The 24,121-nt window shown below is 40.1% G+C and overlaps 1 protein-coding gene across 9 annotated transcripts in view; it reads left to right on the forward strand.

Annotated features, from left to right (window-relative positions):
* Nucleotides 1–24,121, forward strand: part of SPATS2L (spermatogenesis associated serine rich 2 like) — a 135,279-nt gene that overhangs the window by 81,598 nt on the left and 29,560 nt on the right. For 4 of the 9 annotated variants that reach the window (XM_037912754.2, XM_043525282.1, XM_037912752.2 and 1 more), the window contains 5 exons: nt 5,933–6,041; nt 9,637–9,686; nt 10,751–10,991; nt 17,686–17,883; nt 18,568–18,703. In XM_037912754.2, coding sequence (XP_037768682.1) covers nt 5,933–6,041; nt 9,637–9,686; nt 10,751–10,991; nt 17,686–17,883; nt 18,568–18,703 — 734 coding nt within the window. Of the gene's footprint in view, nt 1–5,932; nt 6,042–8,981; nt 9,008–9,636; nt 9,687–10,750; nt 10,992–17,685; nt 17,884–18,567; nt 18,704–24,121 lie in introns of all 9 variants that reach the window. The other 5 variants (XM_037912751.2, XM_037912755.2, XM_043525284.1 and 2 more) reach the window with 3 other exon arrangements.

A 24,121-nucleotide genomic window follows, 5' to 3' on the forward strand; every position in this document is an offset into this window, starting at 1 on the left:
ATTTTGTCAGGAGTGTATAAACTAACTCAGCGAACCCCAGAGATGTTACTTATTCATCAAAAACTTCCTCTTTGGGGAAGATGCCATGAGGAAGGGGGTAGAAAAGAGAGAAGAAAACAGGCAGTAATTACTGCCTAATGCTTGTTAACAGCAGTATTGTTAAAGTTACCTGGAGACCAGTCGAGACTTGACAGGAACCCGAAGGATCCAAATGAATAAATGAAAATGTCCGCATTGGTTTCTGGTGGAGACATGGACATTTACTGCTACTAGACTGCTTTCACTGCTAGTTTATGCTATATTTATGTATTTGCAAGATTGGATTATTGGGATAGCCTTATGAGACATGCATCTTGTTTCCATGAGGTTCTTAGGTGGACAGAAGCCATGTATGGCCAAATTTTCAGTGTCCTCCAGCCCTTTGTGGGCATGTCTCACTCATCAAAGTTAACAGTTGTTCTGTACCTACTTTAAAATAAATCAGTTTACTATTCTTTCAGTTGATTCAGGATTGTCTTCAGAAGGATTTCCCATATTTGAAAAAAATCCTATGAAAAACAATTAAATTTGTCTGACAAGGTTTGTTCTTTATAAAACTGGGGTAGAAATTAGCTACCTTGAAGGGTCTTGCTAACATTTTCCCCCTTTTCTGAATTTTGTTGCCACATCTGCTCTTTGCTGGTTGTTGGCACATCCCCAGTAATCCCTGAATTAGGGCTCAGTTCTGCATATTACTTAATGTGCACAAACCCCTGTTCCTTCATGGACCACCATTTACTTGGTCCCTGATTCTGTAAAACCTTTAAACATGTGCTTCAGTCTCATTGACTTCAGTGTGGCTTAAGCACATGTCTAAAGTTAAGCACATGCTTAAAGCCCAAACTCAACAACGCATATAAACATGCTTAACTCTGAGCATGTATTTAAGTCTATTCAACAAAGCACTTAAACCAACAGGACTTAAACACTTGCTTACAGTTAAGCATGTGGTTAAGTGCTTTGCTGAATCAGGGTCTTAAATGGGACTGTGTATGGATGCAGGGGTCTGTCTGTGTGCATTCACTTGTAGGACTCGGGGTTTGTATTTTATGTTTTGATTGTTTTTAGGGAAGTGGTTTAAACTGAAACACAGAGTAGTTAGCTCTTGCAGCATAATCTCAAGGAGAGCAAACTCAGGCTCCTTCAAACCAATGTGGAAACCTGCTCTGTGTCTAGGCCCCAAATGTACAAATGTAGCTACTGTCAGCGAGAGCATCCCAGCTGATCTCATCTGCCAAGATGGAACACGTTAACAAATAATTGTCAATGGTTCAGCAAGTTTGTTAACTAACCCCTTAATACCCTAGACTGCCTGTTCTGCAACCACATGATGACATGGAATCATTAAAAATATTTGAAGTCCTTACATCTAGACCAGATAAAGACAGATGATTATGAAATTAAAGACTGCTGAATAGTGCATAAGCACAAAGGTGCCAAATTAAGATAGCAAGGTCAACTGTAAATTTGGCATTTCCTAACTTATGAGTGCTTTACTTTGCAACCTGAATAATGTTCTTGTAGCGCAGTGGTTTTGTTCGGTATGTTAAGGACCATTATAAAGAGGATAGTGATCAATTGTTTTCCATGTCCACTGCAGATAGGACAATGAGTAATAGGCTTAATCTACAGCCAGAGAGATTTAGGTTAGGTGTTAGGAAAAACTTTCTAATTATAAAGATAGTTAAGGACTGGAACAGGCTTCCAAGGAAGGTTGTGGAATCCCTGTCATTGGAGTTTTTACAAACAGGTTAGACAAACACCTGTCAGAGATTGTCTAGGTTTACATGGTCCTGCATGAGCATGGACTATGTGAGCAAGGTCCATTCCAGCTCTACATATCTATGATTCTGTGGTGATTCATGGAGTCATTACGAATATTTGACTTTCTGTTAGTCTTACTTTTAATATTTTTTCATCTTATGGTTGGGTTCCGTTGAATAGGAAAATATTCTGAGTTCTCTCAAATAAAACAAGGACGTACCAGTATTAATACAGACTAACTGTAAATGTTTGTTTTTGCAGACTCTCAGGTATTAATGCTATTTCAGTGCTTATGAAACAAACTATTTCCAATTTCTTGTACCAATTTTTATCCTGTGTTTCAGTGACAAGTATAATAAAATTAATTTACTATGCTTATTGATGTGAAATCATATAAAAAATAGTTTCAAACTATTCTGTCCCTTGCTACATATGTATGTCATAGGGCAAGATCCCAGCGCCAGGCATGAAAGTGTTTTGTTTCAATTTAAGACCCCAGTCTATTATAATCCAATGAGAATGTGGTCACACTTGAGACACATCTGCTTGCTGACAGAAAACAGATTGTAAAAATGGCAACTAAATTATGGAATTTCAGTGATGCAAGAGTATTAGACTGCGAAGAGCATTTCTTTCCCCCCAAAAATTCACACAGTGCTGTCTTCATTAACATAAAGGTATTAGTGGTACAGCAGCTGAATCAAATCATACCCAGATGAGAGTGGGATTCTTAAATCACTTTAAGCAGATCATTGTGAAAATTGTAACCCAAACATCATTATTATGTACAAAATCTGTTAAAAAACAATGTAGGTTGTGAAGCCAAGCATTCAAAAGTTAAGACATGCCAGATTTCTGGCTGCCCATGCAACCCTGGTGCTTCTGTGCTGTGCAGTGTATGAGACGCTGGGTTCTATGGAAAAAAAGCAAGTGATCATGTAATTAAAGACTAGCGTAATGCATCCGCACATGGAGGCCAAATTAAGATGATGGGGCAACTGTAAATTTGGCATTTCCTAACTTTTGAGTGCATTACTTTGCAACCTGAATATTGTTCTTGCAGCATAGTGTTTTTGTCTTTAATTTCCTAAGGGTTTTTTAAAGAAAAAGATGAAACTCAAATTTCAGTATGTATAGCTGTAAAAGCCCATCATGGATCATTGTACCCTGAAGCTTCAGCATAGACTTTACCACTTGAGCTACAGGACTAACTACATTAGCTGGCATCAGGAAAAGGCTATTATCCCAGGGTGGTAGATAGACTACTGACACCATATGTAGGGTCCAGGGTGGGTGGGGGAGCCCAGCTTGGCTCTCTTCTCTCCTGGGAAGTTGGCTGGGGACTGCTGCCCCATATGGTCCCCCTGAGAGGGGGATGGGATGCTGGGGCCATGTGCCAAGTCTAGGTGTATGGTCCCAGGAGGGAGAGTCTGGCCTGGCTCAGCCCGGGCGAGCTGTCTTCCTGCTCTGGTAGCAACCCAGTGTTCCCAGTGTAGCATGTGGTGCTGCTGCTGCTTTGGCAGTGACATGGGCTGTGTTCTTTAGAATGGACATGATCAGCTATTATTTTGGCAGGCTGAGGAACACAAGTGAGAGAAGGGAAATAGCAGGTTTTAATACCACACTATAGGGATCACCTCCCTTCCCCCCCACCCAGTGCATTGACCCTCTTCATAACTCTGTAAGATGAAGGAAAGTGGCACATACAACATGACTTCTTATATAGTACTCATTAGTACAGCAGAAGAGACTAAAAAACAAGTGGATCCTTTTTTTTTTTTAACTGAGTTGATAGAATTGGACCACCCTAGATGGAACAATACAAGAGAGGAGGAGAGTAGAACTACCCCATGGGGAAAGGGTGAGAAAAAGGAAAAGGTAGAACTAGGCTCAGGGGAGAAGAGGAGCCCAAGCCTCCAAGAGTTGGACAGTCCTGAGATCCTGCACCTCAGAAAGGGCATGGGGAGGAGCTCAGGGTCAGTTCATGGGACTTGGAGAACCAGAAGCTTTGGGGAAGGAGCGGGATCAACAACAGGGCTGACCCCAAGACAGAGGGGAAGGAAATGAGGCACGTGGGCCTACAAGTTGTACAATGGTGTGAAGATCCATGGACTGAGACCAAATTATGGGGACATTCCTTGTGATTTCTGTCGGTCAAGGATGGAAGGACCCAGAAAGGGGATCCTACAAGACTTCCCTGGGACAAACAGGAATGTAGAGAGTCAAGTGCTTCCTAAACAAGGGGAGGGTATGAGGGAAAAAAATGCTCTTGGGTAGGGGGAGGAGTGTGACAGAGTGCTGAGACCTAACAGATACGATTGTCACTCTCTGTGCGTCACTCATAAGCCTAGAATATCTGTTGGGTCCGTGTGCAGTGATGGAAACAACTACAAGCATGGCTGAGAGCATTTTGGGGGCAGAATGTCACCAGCTTGAATCATCACTGATGATTCCGATGGAATGTTGAAGTCCAAAGGTTCTGTGGCAGTTGGAATGTGACAGTTGATCAGAGAAGGTGGGAAGCTACATAATAGAGGTGGTCATGCCTCCGGCAAGGTTGCAGCTCTGTACACAAACCTTGGGGAACATGTATAAACAGCATCATTGCTTACGACCACACAGCGCATGGAAACAAGAGAGAGCCCTCCATTTTTGGCTTTTTTTTTACAGACATGATTTTACCAATTACACCCATGCAACAGCATATGCTTTTAGTTACTAATCCAAAAAGAAGGTGTAAACAGATCTAAGATTCATTCCCCTAGAGGGCAGGCTAGTAATGAGTGTCAGATAATGCTTACGCTGCAATAAGGCAATAATCAATGAATGCAGGATTTCTCAATAAAATAGCTCAGAAAACTGATTGGGAACAATCAGATTTTTTTGGAGCTGATCCCTCTCTTTCTGAAAGTGCTGCCAGTGGCCTATGTTAGTTTGTTTTTCTGAGTTTTATATTTAAATGCCCAATAAAGCTTGAGTAGCATAAACAAGAGACATATGCAATGTGTTTGACATAATTTTTATTTACTTTCAGCTATGTTGTGTGGGAATAAGAAATTAAAACATCAAGATGGTTTCCAGTGGAAATATTGTATTCAAAATCCAGTAGAAGAGATTCTTAGTGTAAATTGGACCTGAAGTCAATGGAGTAATACCACTTTACATAGGTTGAGGGTTCCATTGGCTTCAGTAGAGTGCAGCAGGGATGTATTTGGCCCACCATGTCATTGTTTCAAATACCAGTAGTAAGATATTTAATACTAAAAGTTTTCAAATCTTTGCTCTCAAGACTGCATTTATTATGAGTGACAAATCAGAGGACAAGCTTTATACATTCTCTTTGTTTTAGCATATGACTTTTTTTATTAATTAGAATACTTTGCAACCATCCAAGGATCCCAATGCACATTACAAATGTGAATTAACAGACCTTTGCCACGCCCCTATGCAAGGTAGGTCTGTATTTTAAACCCATTTTATAAATGGGTAAACCAGAGGACGGAGAAACTGTGTGACTTGTTCAAAGTCACACGGTGTCAGTCCAGTTCTTTACTACAAAGATTTGTTGACATAGCTATGTTCGGAGTGTAAAAAAACAATGCCCCCAGCCGACAAAGCTATACGGGCAAATCCCCTTGTGTAGATGCAAGTATGCCAACAGAAGAGGGCTTCTGTCAGCATAGCTAACGTCATTCAGAAATGTGATGTTTCTACACTGGCAGAAGGACACCTGTTGGCATGTGGTATGTCTACACTAGGGATCTCCACTGGTGCAGCTGTACTGCCATAGCTATACCAGCAAAGCATTTGTAGTGTAGACAAGGCATCCGAATGGTATGTCCAGGAATAGAAACAAAATTCTATCAATGGAATTACTCCAGATTTACACCAGATGTAACTGACAGCAGGATTTGGCCCCAGGAGTCCTGACTACCAGTTCTAATCACTAGAAGCAATTGCATATGTTGGTTGCACGCAGTGGTTCAGAAGATGAATAGTGTTACTTTGTACAAATAACCTATTACAAAACTGCAAGCAATTCAGATACATGTGCACTTTTTTTCTGAATGACTTTATTTCATCTAAAGGAATATGCTAAAACTGCATATTTTCCTCTTTTTTTCCCCAGATCAATGCAGTTCGATCAATTGTTCCTAACAAAAGCAATAATGAAATAGTTCTGGTGTTACAGCAATTTGATAACAATGTAGATAAGGCAGTTCAAGCTTTTATGGATGGTGAGTATACTGTACATATCTCACTAAAGCATGAGGAATTAACACTAAATACTTTCTAGTTGCCTGAAATGTGGGCTGTAATTCTGTTGAAATGACTGCTTGTCTGTACATTTTCTGTTAATTGCTAGTCATTTTCATCTTCACTCCACCAGTGTTGCTAGCCTGAACTGCCTAATTATTTATTTCTCCCTGTCTTTCCATTTTCTGCCACATCTTTCTTTATGTGTGGGATTTCCTCCTCAATCTATTCTTTAAAGTCATTTCCCTCCCCTCCTTTAAATCCCTCCTCAAAATCCACTTCCACCCTGACACTTACAGGAAATCGCCGCCCAGTAGTAGCTAAGATGAAGGCCAGTGGGGATCGCTGGTAATTATTTACTTATTTATATTTTAAATTTTTTTTGAATGATTAATTTAGGCACATACAGTCCATATATATTACACGCATTCTCCTTCCCCTCCTTGCCTCTCTTGTTTGCTACATTCATTTGTCTCATCTTGTCTTAAATTAGAGAGAAAGGATGGTCCAGTGGTTAGGACACTAACTTGTGACTCGGGAGCCCACGATCAATTCCACACTCCACCACTTCCTGTATGATGCTGTTCAAGTCAATTAGTATCTCTGGGTCTCAGTTCCCCATCTGTGAAATGGGGATAGTAACATTTCCCTACCTCACAGTGGTGTTGTGAGGATAAATACGTTAAAGATTGTGAGGTGCTCAGGTACTATGGTAATGGGGGGCATATAAATAAATAGGATGGATAGATTGATTGCAATAATATCTTTGGGGAAGGAACAGTCTTTTACTGTGTGTTTGTACAGTTGGGCCCTGACGCTGACAGGATCCTTTGGTGTTAGTGCAATACGTGGAAATAATTCTGTTTTTCATATCCTATTTCAGCCTTTCAGAGATTGCTTCTAAACATTGACCAATAAAGAAGATAAAATGTGTGGTTTGAAAAGCTACAATGTCTCTAAATATAAAGTGAATGAAAGCATAAAAGTCAATATATCAGAAGAAGGTTACCAATGATAAAAAGCAAGGATGTTTCTGAAGCAAATGCCAAGATCCCCTGAACTTTGTGTGTGTGTGTGTGTGTGTGTGTGTGTGCTGAAATTTAAACATAGATTTGAATTTTGCTAATAGTCTTTACCTTTTATAATGGGCTGAACCAAGTCTCCAGTGAAACTTTGGAGCATTCCAAATCTGGAGCCAGCTTCAAATTTTACAGCTTGACCATCTCTAATGATAAATGAAGTCATTTGTATTTAAATAACACTCCTTGTAAAAATGTAACACTAATATATTTGAGTTCTCATTTAAGTCCTTTGATTTGTAAAAAACAATTTTTACTATGCTTGGTGGACCAGTAGGAAATCCTGTCAAACCTCAGGGTGTTAGGACTGCTTTAAGAGTTACTGTATGTTTACTGGTTTCAAAAGGCCTAGGCATATTCAAAAACAAACAGCCGCAGCTGGGTGGTCTATGTAGCCTGATTTCAATATAACCCACAGAGACATTATGAGTATCCCACTGTGTTACACACTTTATATACATGTTGTTTTAAAAGGAGATATTTATAGATGTAGGGATATAAATATTTATTTCTGTTTTAGAATAACTGTCTAAAATATTTGGTCCAAGAAGCATCAGTCAGCCTGGGCCAGAAATTATATACCGAGATACAGAAAGCAAATGTAAACACAAAAACTATAAACACATGCATCAAAATTCTTCCATCAGAGCCATATGGTGCATCTCAATACAGGCATCCTATTCTCCATTTATCACTGCCATTGACAACAGTTGGATTTTGATATATTTAGCGGGTACAGGAAATCAGAGTCTATATCTGCCCCAACATGGATCTGGGTGAATTAATTAAATCTAATTATAACATTTTTTAAATTTTTACTAGCTACAATTTTTCCTAGTTGACTTGTGGCCTGGGGAAAGTAGGGAATTTATTTTATTTCTGTGCTTTGTGGTTATTCAGTATTCTACATTGAGAGGTTGCTGTTTATTTTATTTATGTGGACCTATTATGTATTAAATCAGCGTTTCCCAAACTTGGGATGCCGCTTGTTCAGGGAAAGCCCCTGGCGGGCCGGGCCAGTTTGTCTACCTGCCGCATCCGCAGGTTCGTCCGATCGCAGCTCCCACTGACTGCTGTTCGCCTCTGCAGGCCAATGGGGGCTGTGCGAAGCGGCGGCTGGTACGTCCCTCAGCCCGTGCCGCTTCCCACAGCCCCCATTGGCCTGGAGCGGGGAACTGCAGCCAGTGGGAGCCGCAATCGGTCGAACCTGTGGATGCGGCGGGTAAACAAACCGGCCCAGCCCGCCAGGGGCTTTCCCTGAACAAGCAGCCTCCCAAGTTTCCCAAGGTTCCCAAGTTTGGGAAACATTGTTTTAAATAATTGTCAGAGGCATCTAGAGTGCTGAGGAGGTGTCGTTTTGGAAATCCAAAGAAATAAAGCAAATAAATGTTTTTAATTTCTAATGACACTTATTTTTACCCAGTCATACAATCTACCATGAACATGATGGATTAATTTAATGTGTGTGACATTGCTTGAGTCATGTAAAATTAGATTGTGCCCAGTACTAGTCTGTATACATTAAGGACCAATCCTACATCTACAAGGATACGTGTTAGATGAACTGAAAGGCCTTTTCCATCTATAGATTTTTTTTTTAAGGTTTGTCCAGAGTATACATAGAAAGCACATAATTGTGTGGTGTGTTATAAAAAGTTCATTGACATATGTTTGGATGACCATGATTTTGATGAGTGAATTAGGCAGATCATCCTAAGAGTGCCAATAAAGCCTTTTTATTTCACCATCATGTCTTCTGAATATGACAGATATTTTACAGGAGATATTGGAGTAAAATGTTAGGTTTTTAAATATTTTTCTTTTTAAATAATCCTCCACCAGCTAACCAGCTAGGCTGTCTTAGAGAGGTAAGTACTGTTAGTAATGTACTAGGCTACCTTGGTACCTTTGGCCGCAATTCATCCTTAATTTAAAACACATGAGCAAAGCACTTAAGCATATGGTTTCAATGGGACTTAAGCAGGTGCTTAAAATTAAACACCTGTTTAAGTGCTTTGCTGATTCAGGGCCACAAAGAGCACATATGCTAAGCAGCGTGCATGTTATAGTCTAATGTGAAGCATAAGAGATTTCAAACCAGAAGATTATAGATACATTATATAGAGATACTCACCATATACAAGTTTGTGTCACTGTTTTCCTACCATAAATTTGTCTAATTTAGAGAATTTCTAAGAAATTTTTTCCAATCTCCAAAATAGAATGATGAAAAAATACAAGTTATATGATAGGGAGACAGGTAGATGCAAATAATAAAACTATGCATGAACTGTAAATCAAATAAATATGACATCAAGGAACATAAAAAATGAAATACAGCAGATAAATTGTTTCACCAACATGTGAAACACTTTCAAAACAAATGGAAACATAAGAAACATCACCTACCTAGGAGACTGAGAATCATTTCTGAGCACAGTTGTTCTTTATCACAGCCGAACATTTGTTGAAGTATTTTTATCTTTTCCTACTGTAGGTAGTGCAGTTCAGGTACTAAAAGAATGGAATATGACAGGGAAAAAGAAGGTAAGGACTCACTCTTGAGAGTTAAAACATTTAACACCATTTATCAGCGTTCTGTAGTAGAGTGTAGCAGCAATCATTGTTGCCAAATCTTGTGCTAGTTTGCTAACATGATAAATGATTTGATCCACATCTGTATTCAAAAGGCTTCAAAGTAAATGTTCACCTTATTTTCTAATTCACCTCTGTTATCTCTCCAGATTGCTGTTCAGGTAGGGTTTCCAGGTCAGCAGGGTACACACATGGGAACCAAACTCTAGAAATACACAGAATGGTTCACCAAAATAGTACCCATATACTGCACAAGAAGCTTTACTATATACGTATATTCTGGCCAGTAGCAGCCCCTTGCAGAATCTCCAGTAACCACCCAAGATAGGCTATGGCTGCCAGGAGTACGAATAATCTGTGTTGGGGCAATGTATAAGGATAATTACCAAGTCAGGATCATGCAGATCATGCCCCAGATGTCTAGGACTGACCCTCACCACCAGATTGGTTCTCTAAGGGTTCCATCACGGATTACCTGTGGCCATGGATTCTCCAGTGGGCACCTGCCAGAATGAATCCTACGGGTTTTGTTTATTTAAAGCAAACAACAAAATGCCATTGTATACATACTCACTAAACATGCTCCACAAGGAATTAGTCACATTATGAGGTCAGTATTTTTGCTTTTGACAGTTATGAATTGCTCAGCCAGTGTGATTGCAAACTTTTGTGGAAGCAGCACAGTTCAAAGCAGGTGCTTGAAAAGAAGCTTCTTGTACTATGATGCTATCATGTTTAAAAATGCAAACATTCCAGGCAGTGAAAAAATAAACGTGGTATAGGACTCTAACTTCTGCTGATATTTCATTTTATTTTTGTTTCAAACAGTGTATATATTCAGTTGAACAGATAAAGCATATCACAGTACACCATGGTCTGTAAATATCATTACAGTGATTATAGCTTGTGAGGCTTTTTTCAGAACTGAAGAGAATGAACAATTTATTGCTCATATTTTGAGTTAGTCTGACCTATGCTGAGTAATGTTTCTGTCCTTGAAATATTTCTCAATTTAGAATAATAAAAGAAAAAGAAGCAAATCTAAACAGTATCAAGGCAATAAAGATACGAAAGAGAAGAATGATAGAACTGAAAAGGTTTCCCTAGAGCCCCAAGAGATATATGGCTGCCATCTGAATGGATGTGACAAGGATAACTCTTCCAGTGACTCTGCCAATGAGAAATCAGAAGTCATTTCTCATGAGAACAAAAGCTGTGGATTCGAGGAGGTGGTGCAAGCACATCCAGAAATCACAGGTCAGTGTGCTCTGCAGAAGGTACCTTTATAGCCATGCCTGGGCCAAGGCAACATGCACAAAGAACTTGGCATCTTTACTGAAGTAATGTAAAATTTAATTTTAAAAATCAAGCAGACAGCTGTGTTTGGGCAAAATAGGCCCTAGTTTACAAGGAGAACCAAGCAGGAGGACCCCACATGGGAACAATTCTCTTTGCAAGATCAAGATCTAAATGTCCTTATCTCAAGAGAAAAAAGGACTAAAGTCTAATTAGACTAGTTGAACGTGCCCCATCACCAGGCAGTTGAATGTATGAGAGAGAGACAGCAGTGACAAGGCCCCACAAAACAGCCCAAAGTGACTCTGGCTTTAAGGATTCATGGAATGTCGGATGATTCCCTTATTGCTTAGTCACAGCTTTTATTTACATACTGTAGTCCCTATCTAGGTGAATAGCTGCAAAACTCCCAGTGACTTCCCTGGGACCATCCCCTGGCCCTGCTGCTTGGAGATTCAATCTGGCAGCTTCTCTGAATACATGCTGTTCAACCGGGATTTGCATGGTGTCTCTGGAACTCCTGGAGGCAGTGATGAAAGCTGCAGTATGCCTCCCTGGGGCTCTTTTGAAATGAGGTTTGTTTGGTTTTTTGTAACATCAGTGAAAACGAACCTTACCCTTTTGGGGAGGATACTCAGTGAAAGCCTATATGCCTTTGCCTTCCTTCCATATCCTTCCATAAAGTTCATGTTTATTTTTAATTGTACTTCTTGCTGTTACGTTTTTCAACTCCTAGCATTTCAAAACTTCTGAAGGGCCTAGATCAATGCCACTGTTGTTGTTGTTGCTAACTCTTAAAAGTTAAAAGTTGCATTGCATTAAAGGAGCTTTCCTTGAAGTCACTTTGTTCATGATTACAAACATGCTACTCAAACCAAACTTTAAAGATTTATGCCAAATGTATAGCTGTCCTGAAACTGATTCTGTGCTACTTATAGAATACTTTGGTGGTGGTGCCAACCTCTGGCCAGCTAGATACAAATTCCAGCAAAACAGAATAGCTGAGCAAGGAACTCTGACTTGAAAAAGAGATGCATGAGTAAGGTGCAGTAATGTCCTTATGTTTCAGCAAAAAATGCTCTCAATTCATATAGCTAGAAATGTGTTACGACTAAGAAGTTCCAAATTTCCATATCTGAGTATAATTATCATTTATTCTGCAGTCTATAAATATTCATGTCATATTATTTTCTCTGCAATATCTGGTAATGGCTACAAATACATCAAGCTGCATCAGTAACTGTTTTGGAGGTGTCATCAAGGCTGGAATTTTCAAAGTTGGCGAGGTGCGTGAATACAGATACACATGCCTAAATGGGACTTAAGTTTCCATGAAATTTTCAAAAAAATGGTGGATGTGAGTGCAAGGTAGCTGTGTGCTTTGAGGAGAGTGCCTATATTATTTGGGACATTGTGTGTGTGGCCAGAGGGTTAGGTGTTTTTTCCATCTCTTTCAGTTGATGCAAACAAAAATTTTATACGTATAAAATAAAAACATGTAAGGATCCTTCTGTCTGGCAATAGCAATTAATGACATTGGTTTCACAATTCTACTGTAATTTTACTTGTTAATATAAATGAAAGTATTAACCATACCAAATAGTATTAATTATTTAATAAACAAAAGTATAATTGCAAATTTTCTGCAGCAGAAGCAGATACTTGCTTAATTCTACTATGTCACTGCAACATTCAAATTTAGGAAAATATCTTCCTGGCAACATTCTGAAATGGTGGTGGAAAGAGTTTCTCCTTTAGTTCTCTTTCAACTTGATCATGAGGAAATAAAAGCCCTATGTTGATTCTACAGAAAAGTGCAGTAGCAGCCTTGTTACACTCAAAGAAGCAATATATATACATATTGCTAAACACGTAGAAGTTAAAGGAATGGTACACATCAAAATGTTGAGTAGGATCCCTTCGAGGTCAGCTGCCATACCCTTGTGGCTTCTGATCGAGATACATGGCTTGCATTGAAGAGCTGGAAAACAGTTTGGAATTCAGTCCAGCATTTCTAAGCATCTTGGTTTCAAATGTTCCCTTTGTATTGTAATCTCCTTTGTTTTGTTTGTCCTTGCCTTTTTTTTTCCCACTTGCTTCTGTGTTTTCCAGTGTTCTTGCACTCCTTTTCCATCAGACATTTATTAATTCTATCAGTTCTGAGCTCTGCTCTGAGAGGTCCATTTATTTGGTTTCCTGGACAATGGGTCCAGGGTCAGTTTCAGGAGAGGGGGCATTTTAAATGTATTTCCAGCTATTCAAGCCCAAAAATTATCATTTGAATGAATGAACTTAGGCAATGACAAGCCTGGTGTGACTTTGTGGACCACACTTTTAGGCCAGAGGCCAGTGCGCCTATGTAGGTTTTCTGACATAGGGACTAGGATACACTCCCTGTTCCTATTCATGGAGTTTCCTCTGATCATCCTGTCAGAGGCATGGGTCTAGGCAGGGCTTGTGGAAGTTCCCTTCCGCAACCATCAGATGCTCATGATCTAATAAGGACATTGGCTTCTGCTCCAGATTCATATGTCTCCTTACAGCTCTTTAGGCCCCCCTCAGCATGAGGTGGGTGAGGCTGCAGCATTAGCTCCCCTGCTTCCCCTTCCTGGACTTAGCTCCCTGAGCCATGAAATCCTCAACACACAGAGGGGTTTCTGGGACCAGAAGGGAGAATGCAGCAAAGCTGGTTGTCTCCCCTCACACCACATTCTACTATCCTACCTGTTGTGGTGGAGGGTAACCCGTTGACCACTGTCTTTACCTGACATTTGCTCACCTAGTGGTAATGCTGTTACCGTTGGACACAGTCCATTGCTCTTTAGTTGAAGTACCTTTTTTTGGTTGTTTCTTTACGAAACTTTTGTTTAATTGAGAGTTGTGAGATAACGGTCTGCAGATTATAAAGCTAAGAGATGGTTTAGAGTGAAGTCCAGCTTACTTGTTTCTTACCCGGCTGGCCACTAAACATTATGAACATAAACCCGCAGCACTCTCCCGTTACTCTGTATTGTCTTAATGTTTCCATTTCACATGCTATATAATCAGCAATGATTAATTGGGTCCTGGCCTTCATTGACCTGCTAGAGGAATTGAGGGACTGAGACTGGATCAGCTTCTGTAGCTGGTCATTGAGGGTCTGGATATGTCCTCGCCATTGGCTACTTCACAGCATTACTCCTGGAGCGTACATCTGAGGCTCAGAAGTTCTCAGCTGTCCCAAGTACCTGCTTGAGGCAGCTGAGGTGGGGGAAGCAAAGATAGTTGTCAGTTACCGTTACGCTTCCTTCAGTCATGAGCACAGTCAGGGGCCCAACCAATTCCCAAGCAAGGTAGAGTAGCCACTGGCCTGCTGCTGGTTGTGCCACATGGTCCCCTCGGGACCTTTCTGTCAGCCAGGAATGCCTTATGGCAGTGGTTCTCAAACTTCTGTATTGGAGACCCCTTTCACATAGTAAGCCTCTGAGTGTGACCCCCCCCCCTTATAAGTTTAAAACACTTTTAAATATATTTTACACCATTATAAATCCTGGAGGCAAAGCAAGGTTTGGGGTGGAGGCTGACAGCTCGTGACCCCCAAGGGGTCCTGACCCCCAGTTTGAGAACCCCTGCCTTACGGCTTCCATCAAATGTGCTCCCTACCCTGAATCTGCCATCTTCCTGCCCCCTGCCAGCCCTGATACACACCTGCTAGCAGGTGGCCCAGGAAGGTCTGTTGTCAGCTTTACACAGGATTCCCTCATACCAGGGCAGCTCTGTGGTCACTTTGTGTCACTCTGGCAGCACGTAGTGACTTTTGTGAGTCCCAGGATCTGTGTCTCCTGTCAAATCATTATTGATCACTGCTCTATTCCTGCTGCTCTGAGACCTTGGGGGCTGCCCCATCACAGAGCAGTGTCTCCCTCAAACGTATTTGGTGGCTAATACTTCCCAGTAGTTTTCACCCGCTGTGTTCAGGCACCAGGATGCTAGGTGGCCCATCTGTGCCCTTTCTCCATTTACATCCAGCCACAATTTGGCCTTGTGTATTTAAAATACTTCTGATTCAACCATTTACCAGAGCGGGTTATAGGGAATCCCATTGCAGTTGAGACACACCTGGGAACAGTTATAACTGGTACTGTACATTAAGGAGCTGTTATTTCTCTTTTTAGAAAAGGCTTTGCCCAATAAACACTAATTGCACCTTGCTGAATGTGTCCATTTAATGAATGATCTTTCTCTAACATGGTGCTTTCAGTGATATCTTTCTGCAGCCATACCACCTTTTCCTATGATCTTGTAAAAACTCACAGTTTAAATATGGTCATGTCAAGACAGTACTTAGAAATAAACTGTCAGATAAAACCCAGCATGGTACTAGGGGCACTGTGCTGCTGCAGGTGCCATCTTTCCTGTGAGAGCTAAACCCAGTTCTAGATCACACACAATTAAAGATCCTATGGCATTGTTTCCAAGGGCAAAGGTGTTAACAGTTACTCTGAAACCGCCACTGTTTAAAATAAATCCTAAAAATAGCTAACTATCAGCTCATGTAACCTCTTAGGCACTATAATTTAATACTAAACTTAAATCAGGCTGAAACATTTAAAGCGCCATATTGCCCCATTATTGTGGTTTTGGGACTTAGCTGAAACCTGCCTGGGCCTGGCTTGGCACAGGGGGCTGGACTAGAGGACAGCCCTACATTTCTATGATTTTGTGAGGCTGGATACGCACATTCCATTTTGAGTCCCACTTTTCTCAGCTGTTTTTCACGTAGGGCGATTGTGCTAACTCCCCCAAACTACCTGTTCACATCTCAAGAGAGCTTTTCCTCAGCAAACGATTCTGTCAAGGCAATTTTTTTTTAAAGGTTTTGAATGTCAAGGTGTTATAAAAAGATAAAACACACTCCATGGTCTGTGGCACAGCTGGAGACTCAGAGTGAGTTTCTGTGAGCAGGTTCCGTTACTAGCAGGTCTGATAAACGCTTAACCATCAATACACCAGAGCTCACATCTTAGACTAGAGTGTTAGTGTTCCAAGCCCTCATGAAATACAGAATGCCACAAAAATTTACTCTGTTAGCTCTTATTACACAATTCATTGATTTTTCATTTAGATGTTTGTTAGAGTCACAGATCCCTAATCTTTGTTGTAAGTGCTGCTGAGCTGGCACAGTTCTGTGGGGATTTGATGCAGACTTCCCCAAACTACTTTAATTTTCCCGAATTTTCTCAATCGAACTTGAAAGTCTTCTTGCAACATGTTTAGATGTTGTTTGCTAGGCTATGTCGATCTCTTACTACTGGGCTTCAAAGTACAGTAGACCCTCAGAGATATGAACACCTCAGGGATGGAGATTGTTCGTGACTCAGAAATGTTCATAACTCTGAACAAAATATTATGGTTGTTCTTTCAAAAGTTTACAACTGAACATTGACTTAATATAGTTTTGAAACTTTGCTATGCAGAAGAAAAATGCTGCTTTCCCTTTACTTTTTTAGTAGTTTACATGTAACACAGTACTGTACTGTATTTGCTTCTTTTTTTTTTTGCTTTTTTTTTTTTTTTTTTTTTTGTCTCTTCTGCTGTCTGATTGCGTGCTTCCGGGTCCAACTGATGTGTGTGATTGACTGGTCAGTTCGTAACTCTGGTGTTCATAACTCTGGTGTTCCACTGTAGAATATCTGACATTTCAAACAAGATGCCAAGGTAAATAACAGATGATATATGTAAATGGTAGAAATTATTTTTAAAATATAACTACTGGTCAAGATGGCTTTGTTTAAGAGGAAAGGCTTTTTTGATTTGTCATTTTTCTTCATGAATGTCCAAAACAGTAAATTAAGTTCAATAATAGTAATTTTGCATTTAAACAAAGAATATCAAAGCCCTTTACAAACAATGTGCCCAACGTCACAAAACAAGTTGGTACAGATATGGGAATAGAATCCAGGAGTGCTGACTTCCTGTCTGCAGCTTTAGCTGCTAGACTGGTTGCTTTAACTACCTATTAAGACTTGCAGAAGGTTAAAGGTAGTCATATAAGCGTAGAGTTCTTGGCTCCTACTCCTGTATACAGACTACTACATCTGAACTGAGAAGGTGAACATTTGCATTTACATTCTGCATAATTAGGACTCTGACGGCCTGATATTTCTTGTTTCCACAGACACCTACAGATTTTTCTAACTTAGCTGTTTTTGTGTATGTTTAATTCTTTATCTTCTTCAATATACCTTCTAATCCTCTATAAACAAATAAAATGATCACAGCATTCTGCACACCACACATTCATACTTCAAATATTTTGGGGCCTGTTTCTCCCCTGTGCTACTCCAGTCTTATGCAGTCTTACCCCTGTCTATGATATTTGACGAAAGATTAAAATGAATGAAGTACTCAGCTTATGGAGTAAGATATTTGTACCATTTCAGCATAGAAAAGTCAAATCTCTTTATCATTTTTTTAGACTGGTGAAACACAAAAATCTGCTCAAATTGGTTTTTAATCACAAAGCCATTGTAATTCTGTTCTGTCAGTCTTTCAGGTTTTCTGTAGAATGCACACTGCTGAAACAGAAACTTCATTTTACCAATGTAGAAACATTCTGATCCAATAACAATGAATCGGAGTAACTCCCTACTCACTATTTGATGTTCTCTTTCAGACAAAAACCTGGAACACAAGAAAATATCTGTAGATTTAAACCTAAAGTCTGTAAGTGGAACAGAACAGCAAGATACTTTTCAGTCATCAGTTCAACCGCAGAGTAATGTAGGCAGGCCGAAGTCAAAAATGTCCACAGCTAAGGCCGTCCCTGCAGCCCATCTTGAAACAAAGCCAGATGATTCAATCAAGAAAAAAGGTAAAACTAATTTCTTTTCCTATTACAATTCATCAGTTGTTGTTCAGGAAGGTGATCAGATTTGCAGTGCATCATAGGAGGACTGCATCGAGAGCTGACATGAGGCGGAGAGGCAATGTATTGGGAATGGGATACCAGGGAATATTGCTCTTTACAGAAGACCAGTGTGTGGGTTTTTTCACTCTCCTCATCATTCTGAGGGGTTCATAGGTTTAGTGGGTCTGATTCTGATCTCCTATAAATCAAAGGTAATTTTGCTGAAGTTAATGAAGCTACTCCAGTATGAGTGAGGCCAGAATCAGGCTCAGTGTAACTAACGTGGGCAGGAGTATCCATATTCTATTTGAAGTGCTTGTTCACAAAGAAAGAGTCATTTAGGAATTTTAGAATGTGTTGTCAGTGTCTAAAACTAGTGTTTGTCCTAGCTTTGATCCAGGGGCTGGAATGGGGTGAATTTTGTCTAATGTTCTTAGAAGTGGAAGCACCATAGAAATGTTAAGGGTGAAACTGGGACCTTATTAAGTCAATGACAAAACTTTCAATATCTTAGGTAGGGCCAGAATTTCACTCTAACCATTCATTACAAGAAGCACTTTGAGATTTTTTCCCCACCAGATTAGATAGCGATGTGGTTGTTCACTTTTGTACAATTTTTGTTTTGTTTTGTTTTGTTTGTTTTTTTAGGTCCAAACATTGAAAAGTCCGTGAAAGATTTGCAACGTTGCACTGTTTCTTTAACTAGATACCGCATGATGATCAAAGAGGAAGTGGATAATTCAGTGAAGAAAATCAAAGCTGCCTTTGCTGAATTACACAACTGGTAGGTAAATCAGTGTGGGAAAGATCTCTGCAAATCCTGGGCAAAAAGAGGCTCATGCAGGCCACAAACATCTCAGGGAAACTTTGTTTAAATCCTGTTTGTGTATATCATTTGTCTTTAATCAGAAAAGATACAGTGTCAGTAAGTCACACCTCTCAGACCTTAAAATGCTCAAAAAAAAAGCATATATTAAGACACACAGGCCCAGTCATATTTCCTAATAATAAAATAAACCGACATACAGGGTGGGAGTTGAAAGGTCCTTTGCTTTGGCCTATATCTGCCCTATTGACCTCAGTGGGAGCAGAGTCAGGCCAATATTGAACACTTTTGAAAATCCCACCGATAGAATTCATTAAAGTTCTCCCAAAATAATCCATATAGTGTATAACAAAACTTACTGGCCATATTCTGTCCTCAGAGGGATAAGTGTGTTGCTCAGTGACTCAAATGGAGGTCTTGTGCGCACATCTGAAGGAGTTGGCCCTACAGATATATAACAATATAAATGTGATGATATTCTGCGAGGGATCTGTTATGGTATCTCATGGGGATTGCTTCAGCTCCCATTGAAGTCATTGGTAGTATTTCCTATTCCTTCATGAGGAGCAGGAGCAGGCACACAGTCCAATGTGCTCAAATAGTGTCTTGAGTCAGGGAGTGAAAGGTCTAACTAAGGGATCACTCATGAGCAAGGATAAAATAAATGTAATAAAAATAACCAAGAGTAAAGGTGAAATTCTGCTTTCACCTATGTGGGTGCAGCTAATGGGATTGCATCCAAATAACTGAAATGATCATTTGGCCCTAAGGCTTTTCCAAGTATATCAGATATGGATTTCTGTTAATATCTAGTGCCCTACCAATACACTATGCTCTTGGAGGCACTGCTGTGTCAAGGGCGTAAAAGTGAGTTGATCTCTATTCTATGGGGAGCCACACTAATGGAGTGAGACAGTTTAAAAGCAATGCCAAAACAGTGCCTCTCTCATGTCCCCTGGTCATGCCTGGTCTGTAGTTAGCTTCACGCACTTCTTGAGCTGTCTCAGCCTGCACCATGTCCCTCCCCTGGGAGGAGAAGGATTGTGTGTAGCTTGTGGCATTTTATTCCCTGTGCAAGCCGACTCTCCGTGATCAAGGGGCTACTGCATAAATTCTGACAGCAAAAGTGGTGGGAATTCAAGAAGTGAACACTGGCCTTTATTTTGAGCAGAGACTCTAGTTCCTGGTGCTTGCTACTGGCGTTCTATATCTTGTAATTTAATGCATTAGGGTAAGAACAAAGACAAACAGTCTTATTATAACATCAAATCCTAGAATGCATAGGAAACTCAGTCTTGAAAGTACAACCTCATACCATTAATTTATTCAGCAGTCTCTGCTGTTTACGATAGTAATCAGTGGTCTTACTACTGCTCACACTTCCAGCACTGTAGTTTGACTTCAGTAGAGTTACATCTCTTTTACACTGGCATAAGTGTGAAAAGAATTAGTCCCAGAGTCCTCAGTGATACTGTGTACAATAGATGGGTACTGTACATAAGTTACTGTGCCAACTATTGCCTTTCTGTTGTTTTCAGACTATAGCATTGACAAGACTCTGTGATTTGACAAAACAAATGAATCTGCACCGAGCAATGTACAGTGGCAGATCACCTTCCATTGTAAATCCCCATGTATTTTAGATCATTTGAAAACAAGGTCCACCTCACCTCCCAGATGGGAATGGAAATGAAAATATTTAATAGGATAGACATCCTCTAAATCCAGGACCCAGTCCTGTACTATGTATTCTTTAGAGGGGCATACCTGCAACTGCTGCAGGTCTGCTAGGAAAAAGCAGGGGAGTAAACACAAGGAAAGCCTAGGGAATTGATATCTCATGAAACTGCAAATAGGCTATTGAGCTTTTCATATCTATGTTGCAGCCCAGGTCAGTAGTGACTGAAAGTAGATACCATCTGATGGTTGCTCAATGGCTTTGCTGTGTGGAAAATAAGCTTAAAGTTAGAAACTACTTGTTGATAAATTCATAACTTTTTGAAAGTAAAAAAGCTGAATTTTGCAGTTCTGGTCTTTTTTCTCTTCTAATTATTCTGTTTGTCTAAAATTGTATTTGTATACAGGCCTAGGGAAGATGATCCCACGCGTAAAGTTAAATGTTTATATGGCAATAATCGTCCAATCCATCTAAATAGCAAAGACAGAGCAGGTCACCTTTCTTCTGAAATTTTAACACACTTTGGCTCAGTGAAAGAACACAGGAAGTATCAGACTAGATCACACTCACGGCCCATATAGGCCAGTGTACTGTCTGTGACAGTGGCTAGCACCAGATGCTACAGAGAAAGGTATAAAGACGCCACATTAGGTAGATGGGGGATAATCTGTGCCCTGCCTAGGTATCATCCTGTTCTCTAATGGCAGAGATTGATTTTAGCCTTAAAATGTGAGGTTTCATACCAGTTGCAAAATATTTGTCAAAATTAATTGCGGTAATAGTGGATGTTCTTGATAGCCAATCCCTTTTTAAATCTTGTTATGTTCTTGGCCTCAGCGATTTCCTATGGTAATGGATTACATAAAAAAGTAAGAATGGGTCCATCCAACACAATATCCTGTCTTCTGGCACTGACCGGTGCCTGATGCTTCAGGGGGAATGAACAGAACAGGGCAATCATCATCCTGTCATCCAGTTCCAGCTTCTAGCAGTCAGAGATTTAGGGACATCCAGAGAACATGGTGGTGTATCCCTGACCATCTTGGCTAATAGCTATAAATTTATCTAATTATTTTTTTAACCTAGTTAAACTTTTGGCCTTCACAACATCCTCTGGCAACGAGTTCCACAGGCTGACTGTGTTTTTGTGTGAAGTAGTACTTCCTCATGTTTGTTTTAAACCTTCTGCCTATTAATTTCATTGGGTGACATATGGATTCTTGTGTACTGTGAATGGGTAAATAACACTTCCTGTACACCATTCATGCTTTTATAGACCTCTGGCATATCTCTCTTTTCAAAGCTGAACAGTCCCAGTCTTTTTAGTCTCCCCTCGTGTGGAAGCTGGTCCATGCCCCTGATTGTTTTTGTTGCCCTTCTCTGTACTTTTCCCAATCCTAATATATCATTTTTGAGATGGGGCAACTAGAACTGCACACACTGTTCAACTTGTGGGTGCACTGTATATTTATATAGTGGCATTATGATATTTTCTGTTCTATTATCTATCCCTTTCTTAATTATTCCCAGCATTCTGTTAGCTTTTTCGACTGCTTCTGCACATTAAGCAGATGTTTTCAGAGAACTATCCACAATGACTCCAAGATCTCTTTCTTGAATGGTAACAATTAGTTTAGACCCCATCATTTTGTACGAATAGTTGGGATTATGTTTTCCAATGTGCATTACTTTGCATTTATCAACATTGAATTTCATCTGCCATTTTCTTGCCCAGACACTCAGTTTTGTGAGATCCCTTTGTAACTCTTCACAGTCTGCTTTGGACTTAACTATCTTGAGTACTTTTGTATCATCTGCAAACTTTGCCACCCCACTGTTTACCCCCTTTTTCCAGATAATTTATTAATACGTTAACAGCACTGGCCCCAGTACAGATCCTTGGGCTGCTGTTTACCTCTCTCCACTGTGAAAACTGATCATTTATTCCTACCCTTTGTTTCCTGTCTTTTAACCAGTTAGTGATCTATGAGAGGACAGTCCCTCTTATCCCCTGACTGCTTACTTTGCTGAAGGGCCTTTGGAGAGAGGCCTAGACAAAGGCTTTCTGAAAGTCCAGGTACACAATATCCACTGGATCACCTTTGTCCACATTTAATGACACCCTCAAAGAATTCTAATAGATTAATGAAGCATGATTTCCCTTTACAAAAGCTGTGTTGTCTCTCCCCCAACATATTATGTTATCTACATGTCTGATCTTTCTCTTTTTTTTCTTTTTAGCTCTCTATCAGAGAGTACCATATAACCTCATTCAGGATTATAATTCAGAGTAGCCACTTACAAATAGATGGTGGCAAAGAGTAAGTGGGGCACTCATTATGCTTAGCCACATGTTTGGAATGAATTTCAGGACACACAAAGTGAGGTCCTCATGGTACTAGAATCCAGGCATCACAAAGCAGGGTGCCATGCCAGCTTCTCCCACTCTGTGCAGGCAAGGCACCTTAGTGCTTACCATCAGTAACCCCTTTTGTGGCAACCTAGGAGCTCTGTTGAACAGAGACTGCCATTGCCAGTCATGCAAAATTGTTTAATATTTTCAGATAAAAATGCTTTGAAGCCATCATATTAATATTTGTTTATGGCCTAAGCTGCAGTAGCTGCAAACCCAGGTGCATACAGATGAAAGGTGAGTTCATTAACCCGTTGCATCGCCTTTAGTTTTCATAGATATTTTGCATGGAACTTTGCATTATAAAACACATTCACAGATTTTGCTAGGAAGCCTTAATGCCTTTTAACTAAGTAAAGTGACAGTAGGGGTCTGATTTGCAGCTCAGCTTCAACCCACTCTTCCTTTTCCTTTTTGTGCTGGCAGTTTTGCAAATGCAATTAATGACATTTTTATGTTTAGGGGGTTGCAATCACTTAGTTAGATCTGTAAATGATATTCATTAGGATCATGAAAATGAAGCATGAGCTGTAGAGGTCTGTCTCCAGGAGTCCACCTGCAAATGGTCTGTGTTCCCATATTAGTGTGTTAGCAGATTGAGAAACATGAGTATTCATTTCTCTATTTATTTATCTTTTAGCTTATAAAGAGCTGCTACACTAGACAGCACATGCATCAAAATATATTTACAGTGATAAGAAATCAGTTCAAAAGGTACATGGAACCTGCTACTGCTCCCATTTAAATCAATAGTAAAACTCCCATCTACTTCAGTGGGAGCAGGATCATGCTCATTAGGTTACAGAAGTGCCAGCTAGTCTATAAAAAACTGTAGAATGCAATAGGGCATTTCCATGCCTCTCAAGTTGCAGGCCCCACAGAACAGTTTCCTTTATACATCACAATGTTACAGCACAGACACCCTAATGGGATGAAGTCTGGGGTGAAAATCTCAGTGATGTGGTGCATCATCTTGCAATTGATTTAGGCAGTTGATAGGCCTAATTTTTGCCTGATTGAATGTGTAGAAAATCCATGAATCTCTTTGTTTTAACTACTAATCCGTTGTCATTCCGTCAGCCTTCCTGGGAAATAAATATCCTTCCTGGGATAACTTTGTATGCACTGTATATCCTATGTGTGCAATAAGAAGTGACCTGATCATGTGAACACTTGCTCCACGATGTGGTAACTTAAATGGGACTAGTCACAATAGTAACTGCTGTGACTGGTAGTAAGTGTTTGCAGGATTGGGCCCCATATGTTCAGCATGTAGCACCAGGCT

This window comes from Chelonia mydas, chromosome 11, assembly GCF_015237465.2.
Source record: "Chelonia mydas isolate rCheMyd1 chromosome 11, rCheMyd1.pri.v2, whole genome shotgun sequence".
In the NCBI taxonomy this organism is placed as follows: domain Eukaryota; kingdom Metazoa; phylum Chordata; order Testudines; family Cheloniidae; genus Chelonia; species Chelonia mydas.